Consider the following 10,698-nt stretch of genomic DNA (forward strand, 5'->3'; position numbering starts at 1 on the left):
AGAAGTGGTTGCCTTAATGTTTTGTTTGGGTCAGGTCATGACCTTCTTTCCACCAGTGTCTTTGTCTCTTACAGTGCTCCAGATGATAGATGCAATTGTCCATGAAGGAACAGTGAAACATCCACAAATACCCCAGAACTTCCACATTTTGGAAAGCCTTAGGATTCATTCTATCTCTCTGACCACAAGAAAAGAGGCAGTAAGGTCCAGGTGCACAGAACCATGAAGCAGCCCTCAGAGAGAGGAGCCACAAGGTGTGCTGTGGGATGACCATCTGGATTCTTGAAAGGGGTCCAAGTTAGTTCTGGCAGACCCCATCTTTCCCTTCACCTTGCATTGGGTTGCTGCCTCATCTGGTTATAGCTCTTCAGAAGTCTCCTGAGGGCACCCTTAACTTCCTTGTTCCTCAGGCTATAGATCATAGGGTAGAGCATCGGAGTTACATTGGTGTAGATTAAGGACACAACTTTGTCCTGTTCTGGGGTGTAGCATGACTTGGGGCGAATGTAGATGAATATTGCACAGCCATAGTGCAGAACAGAGACCAGCAGGTGCCCAGCACAGGTGGAGAAGGCTTTGCTCCTTCCCTCAGCTGAGTGGATTCTGAGGATGGCAGCAATAATGAATGCATAGGAGAGCAGAATCAGCAAGAAGGGAATCAACAAGATGAGCATGCAGACGAAGAAGACTGCAACCTCATTGGCTCTTGTGTCTGAGCAGGCCAGAAATAGCACAGCAGGGATGTCACAGAAAAAATGATTGATCTCATGGGACTGACAAAAGGGCAGGAGGAATATCAGTGTAGTAAGGGCGAGTGAGAGTGCAAAGCCGCTGATGCATGCCAGAGTCAGCATTTGCAGACAGAGGGCCCGGGTGATGATGATTGTGTAGCGCAGGGGGTTGCAGATGGCCACAAAACGATCATAAGCCATCATGGCCAGGAGGAAACACTCTGCACCACCGAGGGCGATGAAGAGGTGCATTTGCAAGGCACAGCCCAGGAAGGACATCCGCTGGCTCCTGGACAGGAAATTGGCCAGCATGTTAGGGACAATCACCAATATATAGCAAATTTCAATGGTGGACAGATTGCGAAGGAAGAAATACATGGGGGTCTGGAGGCAGGAGTCAACGAGGGTGATGAGCACAATAGTTGTGTGCCCTGCTAGGGTGACAAGATGCATGATTAGAAAGAGTCCAAAAAAGAAGATTTGCAGTTCACCCAGGTCCTCAAAACCCAAGATAATAAACTCAGAGCTTAAGGTGTGGTTTTTCTGAAACTGGGCCATTCTACATTCTCCTTTGTAGAATTCCTGGCTTGAAAAAGGCAGTTTTCTAGCAATTCTCCAAGTTGTGGGAGACCCTAGGGCTCTTTCTAGAGATGGGAGTGTAGCTGGCTCTGCAGGACCTCCACCTCCCTTTGCTGGGCTTGGCCCTTGTCTTCATTCTGTTACCTTTTTTTGAATTCTGCCCTCTGCTCACTGAGAATGAACTGTTCACTGTGAGGTCACTTTAGTTCACCTGTTGAGTTATAAAAAATGAACTGGAATGAATAAAGTTTATATATGGACTTGTTTTTCATAGACCTTAAAGATAGTCTTTCTTTTACATTTTGAAGGGTTGTCTTTGAGTGGGGATGAAGGGGCTGAGCTTGATGTTATTAAATAGGTTTAAACAGAGGCGGGCCCTGCAGGGTCATTGATTGTGTAGGGAATTCTTGTAGGATGTAAAGTCCAGAGAGTTGATTTTAAAGACAGTTTTGGGGGTGCATGGGTGTCTCAGTTGGTCAGGCATCCGACTTCGGCTCAGGTAGTGATCTCATGGTGTGTGGGTTCAAGCCCCGTGTCAGATTCTGTGCCGACAGCTCAGAGCCTGGGGCCTGCTTTGGATTTTGTGTCTCACTCTCTCTCTGCCCGTCCCCCACTTGGGCTCTGTCTCTGTCTCTCAAAAATAAATAAATGTTAAAAAAAAATTTTAATTAAAAAAAAATAAAGACACTTTTGACTGTGTGCATAGGCTGTATTGCCCCTCCTTTACTACCTCCCCCAAAGTCACAGGATTCCTGGGAATACCAGGAGAGGAAGGAGTGGAACCAGCAGTAGTTGTTGCCTCTTCTCTTTCAGTGGTCCTCGGTCCCAGGGAGGCCCTGGCTTATGTGTCACCTCCTTCCACATACCTCCCTTGACCCTTGGACTGAGTTAGTACTTCACTTAGGTTCCCACTCTGGGCTTCCACAACTATGTTATTTATCACTGACTTCTGTGATTTTTTTATGATCTCTCTGTCTAACCCAGCAACCTATGAGCTCCATGGTAGTAAGCTCCATGGTGTCTTATTCAGCCTCTAAAACAGTTGGTCACACATATTGGGAGTATCAATACATATTTCTTGAATAAATGCTTGTTGGTCATTTCTGCATTCTTCACAGTTAATACAGGGTTAGGCACTGAGTAGGTGCTTAACATAGGCTTGAAGGAAGGGTTCAGTGAAGTATTGGGGATGGCTGAGGCCATGATCACCCAGGGAAGGTGTAGAGTGAGAGGAACAGAGGGCAAAGTGTGGGTCCTGTACAGGGTGACAGTGAAACGGAAAGAGCTAGGAGATAGTTGTGGTGAGAATGACAACTCTCAGGACAATGGGAGTTTGAGTGCCTGGCGGGGGTGGGGGGAAGACAATAGCTTTGGCTGGTCTGCGTCCAGAGTGCAGGAGAGAGGGGATAAGACCCAGCAGCCTCCTGGACTTTGGGGAACACGTTTGCTTCTTTCTTCACTTGGCAGGAGCCAAATATAAGTAAGAAACCTTGTGTTTAGCCTTAGATTTCTTCCTGTGCCTCCTTCCATCACAGCAGAAGACAGAACAAGATTTCTAAAGATTCTAGAGATATAACAAATCTAGAATCAGTGGGAGTTAAGGGTCCCCAGGGAGTGGAGTTGTCACCTAAAGGACAGATGCTCACTTAGGTATGTACCATGTCTACTGGGGCCACTGAGATTCAAAGTGGGTTCAGTGAAACCCAAAAAACCATTCCAATGATAGCTTTGCTTGGCTTAGACAATGGTTGATTCCAGTATGGCAACCACTTGCATGTTACACTATTATTTTGGTTTTTATTGACCTAAATGGCATGTGGAGTCTTAGAGTTGGATGGGTCCCTAAAGGGCAACTTGACCACTCCGCACTTCAGAGTACATGGTCATGAAGTCTTTTTCCCTGGATGACCCGTGCCCCGCTCCTACCCCCACCATCAACCCTGACTAGAAATGACAGTAAGTTCCCACCCGCAGTCCCCTGCCCTGGCAAAGCACACAGTCCAGCCTGGCTTCCTTGCTCTGCTGCCTCCCTGCTCTCAGCCTCCCCGGAGCCCATCTGTCCCTTGATAACTGTGGGTGAGAGTGCATTTCCTGGTTCATGTTAATCTTCCTTGGGCTAGGACCCTTGGCTTTAGCTTTGTCACACCAAATCATTTCCACTCTTTTCCCCCAAGGCAGTGCTGCAGAAATATTGGGTTGCTTTATTTGGGCCTTAAACCTTGAAAATACTGAAAAACACACAAATGAAAGTAAAAGTCATACATAATCCTAACATTTAAAAAGTGAGAAGTGGAACTCAGTGTAAAAATTTCTGTTCCTTCAGTCCTACTCCCACTTTCCCAGAGAGAGCCACTCTTAGCAGTGAGGCTCATTTCCTTTCCTGCTTCGTCCTATGTGTATAAACAGACACTTCACACACATGTGCACTCATACACATGTACACACACATACACAAAACAAACATAGACACACATGTACACACATACTCACCTACACACTCACACATAAACACAAACACATACATGCAGGCACACACATACAGACACACAATGCACATACATATGTGCACGCATACATTAACACACACATGCACACCCATATATACACATATTCACACATTCACACACATATATACATAAACATTCACCACACTCACACATTAAAAAGCTTAAATGGGGGAGCACCTGTGTGGCTCAGTGACTTGAGTGTTGGACTCTTGATTTCAGTTCAGGTCGTGATCTCATGGTTCATGGGTTCCAGCCCCATGTTGGGCTCTGCACTGACAGCTTGGAGCCTGCTTGCAATTCTCTCTCTCTCTCTCTCTCTCTCTCTCTCTCTGTCTCTCTCTCTCTCTGTCTCTCTCTCTTTCCTTCTCCTTCTCTCTCTGTCTCTCCTTCACTCACACGCATGTGCATGCGCTTGCTCTCTCAAAATAAATAAACATTTAAAAAAAGCTTAAATGGGGGACACTTGGGTGGCTCAGTCAGTTCAGCGTCTGACTCTTGATTTGGGCTCAGATCGTGGGATCATGGGATTGAGCCCCACATGGGGCTCTGTGCTGAGTGTGGGGCCTGGTTAAGATTCTCTCTCTCCCTCTGCCCCTATTCCCCGCTTGCTCTCTCTCTTCTCTCAAAAAAAAAATTCTAAGTGGGATAATAGTATATAAACCTACTGCCCTTAATGTTTTCACCTAATAATATGTCTGGGACAAGTTTTCAGAGAATGCACATTGCTTTACTTCATTCTTTTTAACTGCTGCCTTTTACAATATGGATGCACTATAATGTAATTAATTGTAATTAAATAATAATAACACATGATAACAAATATAATCTGTAAACAAAACTAAATAATCTGTAAACAAAACTAAATAAAACATAAAATAAATGATAAATTAATTAGTGTTTTATTACTTTTGCATCAAAGTGGTCTCTACCTGTTTCTTATCACACTTCATGGTACAAAGCACATCCACACATGGAGTGGGAAGCAGCTGCTGTGCTCTACAGCTAGTGTGTCCTTCCTGCCGCTCTCCCATGCCCTGTGAGCAGCCCTGGTGTTACCTGGGAAGGGCAGGTCAGTGCATGGAGCGGAAATCCTGGAGAAGCCCTGTCAGACATTCTTCTGCTATCGCCTGCTGTTGGTGAGGAGGCTTGAGAAGGAGGAACAGAGCTTCTTCAGGGGAGAAATGGCAGGGACAAGTGGCCTGGACCTGGCAGCACAGCTTCCTACAGCCCAGAAGGTGGCTTTCTTGTGTGTCTGGACCACAGGGAGCAAGCCCTCAGAAGTATTGCCTGATGGCTGTTAAGAAGGGAGTGTCTTTAGAGGAGTTGCCACATTCTGTCACTTGAGTTAAATAGTCATTAAGGCAGGACTCTGCAAGTCCTAGAGGAGAGGTCAGGAAAGAGGCTGTCCCCGTGATCCCCCACCAAGGGGACTGCCTTCTCCAGGTCATAGAGCTGAACCTACACCCAAACCCAAACCCAGTGACTTATGTTTTCTTTGCAAAAAAAGTACCGTGTAGGTCTTGACAAGGTTATTTAACTCAGATCTGCTGAAAGTGCAGCCCTTAATGTGCGACCAACAGTATGTGAATGGGCCTTGGGCTGATTTTAGAGGCAGAAAGTGTACATGCTTGGCTGGATTTGAATCAAGCGAACAAGCCTTGCTATGAAGGAACATAAAGTGGGCAATGAAACCCGAGATTGGTGGCTTTTTAAGTCCCCCAATCCACAATGCTGAGAATCCATGAGTCTTTGTAATGACTACAAAGGGACACAATCTGGGTTATCAGGCCCTCTATTTTTAATGTGAAAACCCTGAGTGTTCAGAGTAGCTTACCTGAATCAGGTGGGAAATAAAAGTGGTGAGCTCTTGAGAACACTACTACTCAGCTGACTTGACCTTCTGTCTAATACCTTCATCTCCCCAGTCCCAGGCTACATATAGCCCAATGTCCGACCTGTTCCATGGTTTGCATCTTGGCAAAGCAGGGCCCAGCCTACTTCTGGGGTCCCCCGAATGCTTCACTTGCATTCATTAAGCACTCTACATGCTGCAGCTGCTCTGGGATGCTGACCACAGCTCTTCCTTTTGTTCACTTCCATTGCCTACTGACTTGCTCAGAAAAAGTCTCCTTACCATCACTGCCCTTTTAGGAATACCAGGGCCCAGGCCAAAGCCATTGCCATGTCTCAGAATCTTCCATTCCTTGGAGGGAGCAGAGGGCTGGGTTCTGGGCAGCAGTAAGGAGAAGCATTTTGCCACAGCATGAAACAGGAAACAGGACCCCCATAAAGCCTTATTTGTGCTTAGAATCAGCCTCCCTCCATCATCCCAATGGTTTCTGCCTGTGATCCTCCTCTCAGAGGGGCTCCCAACACTCCAAGATGGGTGTGTGATACTTTTCCAGCCCCTCTACCTTCCTCTTCCTCCTCTCTGGCTCGTCTCTCTTCTTGGCCACAGTTCCTTTTTTTTTTTTTTTATTTGAGAGAGAGAGAGAGAGAGAGAGAGAGAGCGAGCGAGAATGTGTTGGGGAGAGGGGCAGAGGGGCAGAGGGAGAGACAGAGAATCTCAAGCAGGCTCCATGCCCAGTGTGCAGCCTGATGTGGGGCTCAATCTCACGACCCCAGGATCGTGACCTGAACTAAAATCAAGAGTCAGACACTCAACCGACTGAGCCACCCAGGCACCCCTATGGCCACAGTTTCTAATACAAAAGCTCTTCTTTCTAATGGAGATAAAAGCCATGTATCAGGCTTTGGGAACACCTCCTTGACACGATATTGCCCTGCATGTGTTGTAAAGGGCAAGAGAGGGACCTGGTAAGCAAAATCACTGAGCCTTTCTGAGCTAAGCTGGCTCAGTGGAAACCAACGGAAGCCCGAGAGAGCAACTTGGCCTGGAGACAGAGGTCAAGGCCACAACAAATCTTTGGCAGGGTCAGCGGACACAGCACTTCGGCTCAGGGCTGACAGTACCTGCTCTTTCACCAGGTAGTGTGCATGCTTGCTTTAGTACCATGATTACTCAGGGAGGAATGGAAAGTAAAGAAGTTTAAACCTGAATTGAACACTTTGAAGGAAAGACACTTCAAATGACACGTAAGTACTGGAGTTGCTACCTCTGCAGATTCCTAGATGTTCTAAAGCAGTGATAGCTCAGCTACCCCACCACTCAAAATTACCCACAATTCCTGCATTTCCCTCCAGTTAGACATCACAGAATCTGATAGGATTTGGGGCAACACAGCACTGAATTCTGACAGCATCATTCTGTTGGACCTGGACATTGGCTTGACTTCCAAATTTGGTAGGTACAGGGCCAAGAGTGGATATTTGTGTGATCCTATTAACTGTTTAGACTGTGTAATAGGAACATCCTGGGTGAGTTAGCACTGAAATAATCTAATTTCTGACACCCTGAATGAACAGAACCCATTCCTGTGAATGGTGGTCCAGACTGCAGAACTCCCCATTAATCATCCAGAACCTCAGAGTCTGAGCAGAAGGGAGGTTGGAGAGCATGGTTTGGGACTTCAGTTGTTTCAACTTTAGCTCATAAGTTTGAAATACTTTTATTTTGGGCTTTTCTCTAATGTCTTTAAATTTAAACTTGCAAGGACAATTTTGAATTGTCTTGTCTTCCCAGAAAATTCATTATGGGTTTATGTCTGGGATATCTTGTATGTTGGGCTTTTATTATTAGAGTATCTTATGGTTGCCATTTGATCTTCTAAAACCTCTGATATTACAAGATATTACACAATGGTGGCTAGAAATAATTTGAATGAGAAAATAAAGTAAGGAGTAAACTTTTGGCTGTGGGTACACCATAGACTTCATTAATAGTTAAGCCCAATGGGTAAAGAGATTTAAAAAAATCTGTGAAATGTCATGTGTGTGTGAGTTGTGGAGGATAACTCTTTTCTCCTGTGGTTTCCTCAAGGAAGGAGATGCCACATGCAGATGCAGTGAAATATGCTGTTGGTGGGCATCCATAGGTCTACACTTCTTCCTTAAGTGGTTAATTTGACAAAGGTTCTGAGTGTGGGAAATTTGGTCTTTTTCTCCTCTCTTTCCACCCAGCTGAGTGGGAGGCAGTGATACTGGAAATGCGAATCTGCTCTTCAGACCCCAAACCTTCCCCCAGTGCATTGTTTCAAGTCTAGACTGGGAGGGAAGTATAGGGAATTAGCAAGCCCAGTCAGTCCCTATAGACAGGCTGTACCCACCAGCCAGCTTTTACCAGTATAAAGATTGTGTTTTGCTTCCCCACCTGATGGAACTTTTGTAGTATCTCTCAGCTGATTCAGAACTCTGGCCTTTCTTTACTTCTCCAAATTCTCAACTTAAGTGCTAATATTTGTGTTTAATTTTCTTAGAAATTGTGGTACCAAGTGGGCAGGAATGCAGTCCTCATGGGGTGCCTGAGAATTCTTTTGGTTTCTCAGCTAGCACTTCTGGTCCCCAGAGTGAACTCCAGTCCCCTTCTTCACCATACTGTCCGTGGGTCCCATGCCTGCCTGCAGATCATGAGGAAGCCACACCCTGTGCCCTCACAGCTGGGGCACTAGAGCTCTTCTCCGTGGAACTGATGCATGTATTCCGTTAGAATGTGACAAAACATGGGAATGCAAGCTGGTGCAGCCACTCTGGAAAACAGTATGGAGGTGCTTCAAAAAACTGAAATTAGAACTACCCTAAACCCAACAATCACACTACTAGATATTTATCCAAGGGATACAGGTGTGCTGTTTCGAAGGGACACATGCACCCCAATGTTTATAGCAGCACTATCAACAATAGCCAAAGTATGGAAAGAGCCTAAATGTCCATCGATGGATGAATGGATAAAGAAGATGTGGTATATATATATATATATATATATATATATATATATATATATATACATATACACACACACACAATGGAGTATTACTCGGCAATCAAAAAGAATGAAATCTTGCCATTTGCAACTACGTGGATAGAACTGGAGGGTATTATGCTAAGCGAAACTAGTCAGTCAGAGAAAGACAAATATCATATGACTTCACTCATATGGGGACTTTAAGATACAAAACAGATGAACATAAGGGAAGAGAAGCAAAAATAATAGAAAAAAACAGGAAGGGGGAAAAACATAAGAGACTCATAAATATGGAGAACAAACAGAGGGTTACTGGAGGGGTTGTGGGAGGGGGGGTGGGCTAAATGGGTAAGGAGCATTAAGGAATCTACTCCTGAAATCATTGTTGTACTATATGCTAACTAATTTGGATGTAAATTTTAAAAAATAAAATTAAAAAAAAGAAAATTTTGTCCACCAAAAGAACTTGATGATATTCCCCTAAGTTTTTATCTTAAGAAGATTCTTCTTTTGCTTTTAATATGTGTATCTAAAGTCTATCTGGGTTCACTTTTGGTGTATTTTTTTTAGGAATTTTTAATTTATTTTTTATATAATTTATTGTCAAATTGGCTAACGTACAGTGTATAAAATGTGCTCTTGGGTTTTGGGGCAGATTCCCGTGGTTCAAGGTACAGACACAAATTAATTTTATTCTGTATGAATATCCAATAGATATATATTACAATTTATTAAAAACGTCATCTTTCCCTCGTCGATCAAGTTTGCAACATAACAAACTTCTCTGTAGTCTAGCTAAGTAAATAACATTTTAATTTTTTGTCCTAGAGCTCACTTATCACAGCCCAGATAATCAAGACTTATTGTACAGCAGTTATAGTTACAGTTAGACACAAAAAGGAGGTAAAAAGATAAGGTCAGGATAAATGGTTTACACAAACGTTGCATCTCAAAGGTAGAAGGGGTAATTCCTATGTATAAAATTCATAAAATATTTTTAGGATATTTAAATAAAAGATACTATTATAAAATTAAAAAAAGAGTGTGACAAAACGATGTGGCTGATTATTTTCTCCTAAACAGTCTCTTCTTGTTTTGCAAAGGTTAGCCACAGATTGATAGGTTCTCTTTATTTTCTCACCTTGTATTTAGGCGACCACAAAGAATTCCATGGTTGGAATTATCTGAGAGTAGGTACATTTGAAACAGTACATTTGAAACAGTAGGTTTCAGCTAGTACACATTTTAGAATTCATGGGGGTCCTTTGTCATCTAGTTTTGTTGTAGACTTGTCTCGGACTTTAGGCTTTGCTATCTTAATCTCTCTCTTTGTCTCGTTTTTTTGGGGGTAGGAGAGGGATGTGAAATTTAAAAAATGATGTTATTGCCACTGCTGCCACCTTCCCAGAATCTAGAAATTGTATTACTTCTGTATCAGAATAGTTAATAAAGATGTTTTAGCTTTGACACAACAAAATACAAAAACAATGATAAGTTTTGAGTAAAATAGTACCTTGAGGGCATGGAATCCTCATTCCAGATATCTCCTGAAACGACAAATGAAATACACATTATAAGGGGGAGAGGGTTCAGCAGCAAATAGCAGCAGCCTTTTATTAGCTGTTGTTTAGAGTAGTGCTTATTTTATTTTATTTTATTTTGAGAGAGACACACACACACACAGAGACAGAGAGAGCAAGTGGGGAAGGGGCACAGAGAGAGACAGACAGACAGACAGACACACACACACACAGAGAGAGAGAGAGAGAGAGAGAGAGAGAGAGAGAGAGAGAGAATCCCAAGCAGGCTCTGCACCACCACCGCAGAGCTGGATGTGGGGATCGAACTCACAAACTGCAAGATCACGACCTGAGCTGAAGTCGGACGCTTAACCAACTGAGCCACTCAGGCACCCCTAAAGTAGTGTTTTTCTTTCTTTCTTTCTCTTTCTTTCTTTCTTTCTTTCTTTCTTTCTTTCTTCTTTCTTCCTTTTGTGAAGGACCTTTCTTTTTCTTTCTTT

At 43.7% G+C, this 10,698-nt stretch overlaps 1 protein-coding gene across 1 annotated transcript; it reads right to left on the reverse strand.

The window, feature by feature from the left end:
* Positions 1 to 326: 326 nt before the first annotated feature.
* Positions 327 to 1,289, reverse strand: LOC109260933 (olfactory receptor 10V1-like). The gene has a single exon (XM_019439428.1). The coding sequence runs from the start codon at positions 1,287 to 1,289 to the stop codon at positions 327 to 329; it is 963 nt and encodes a 320-aa protein (XP_019294973.1).
* Positions 1,290 to 10,698: the final 9,409 nt, after the last annotated feature.

The sequence above is a fragment of the Panthera pardus genome, unplaced genomic scaffold (genome assembly GCF_024362965.1).
Source record: "Panthera pardus isolate Hobbes unplaced genomic scaffold, ASM2436296v1 HiC_scaffold_27, whole genome shotgun sequence".
NCBI lineage: Eukaryota > Metazoa > Chordata > Mammalia > Carnivora > Felidae > Panthera > Panthera pardus.

What these genes read in the sequence shown, in the direction of transcription:
- LOC109260933 (XM_019439428.1), bottom strand. Translation starts at nt 1,289, where the DNA reads ATGGCCCAGTTTCAGAAAAACCACACCTTAAGCTCTGAGTTTATTATC.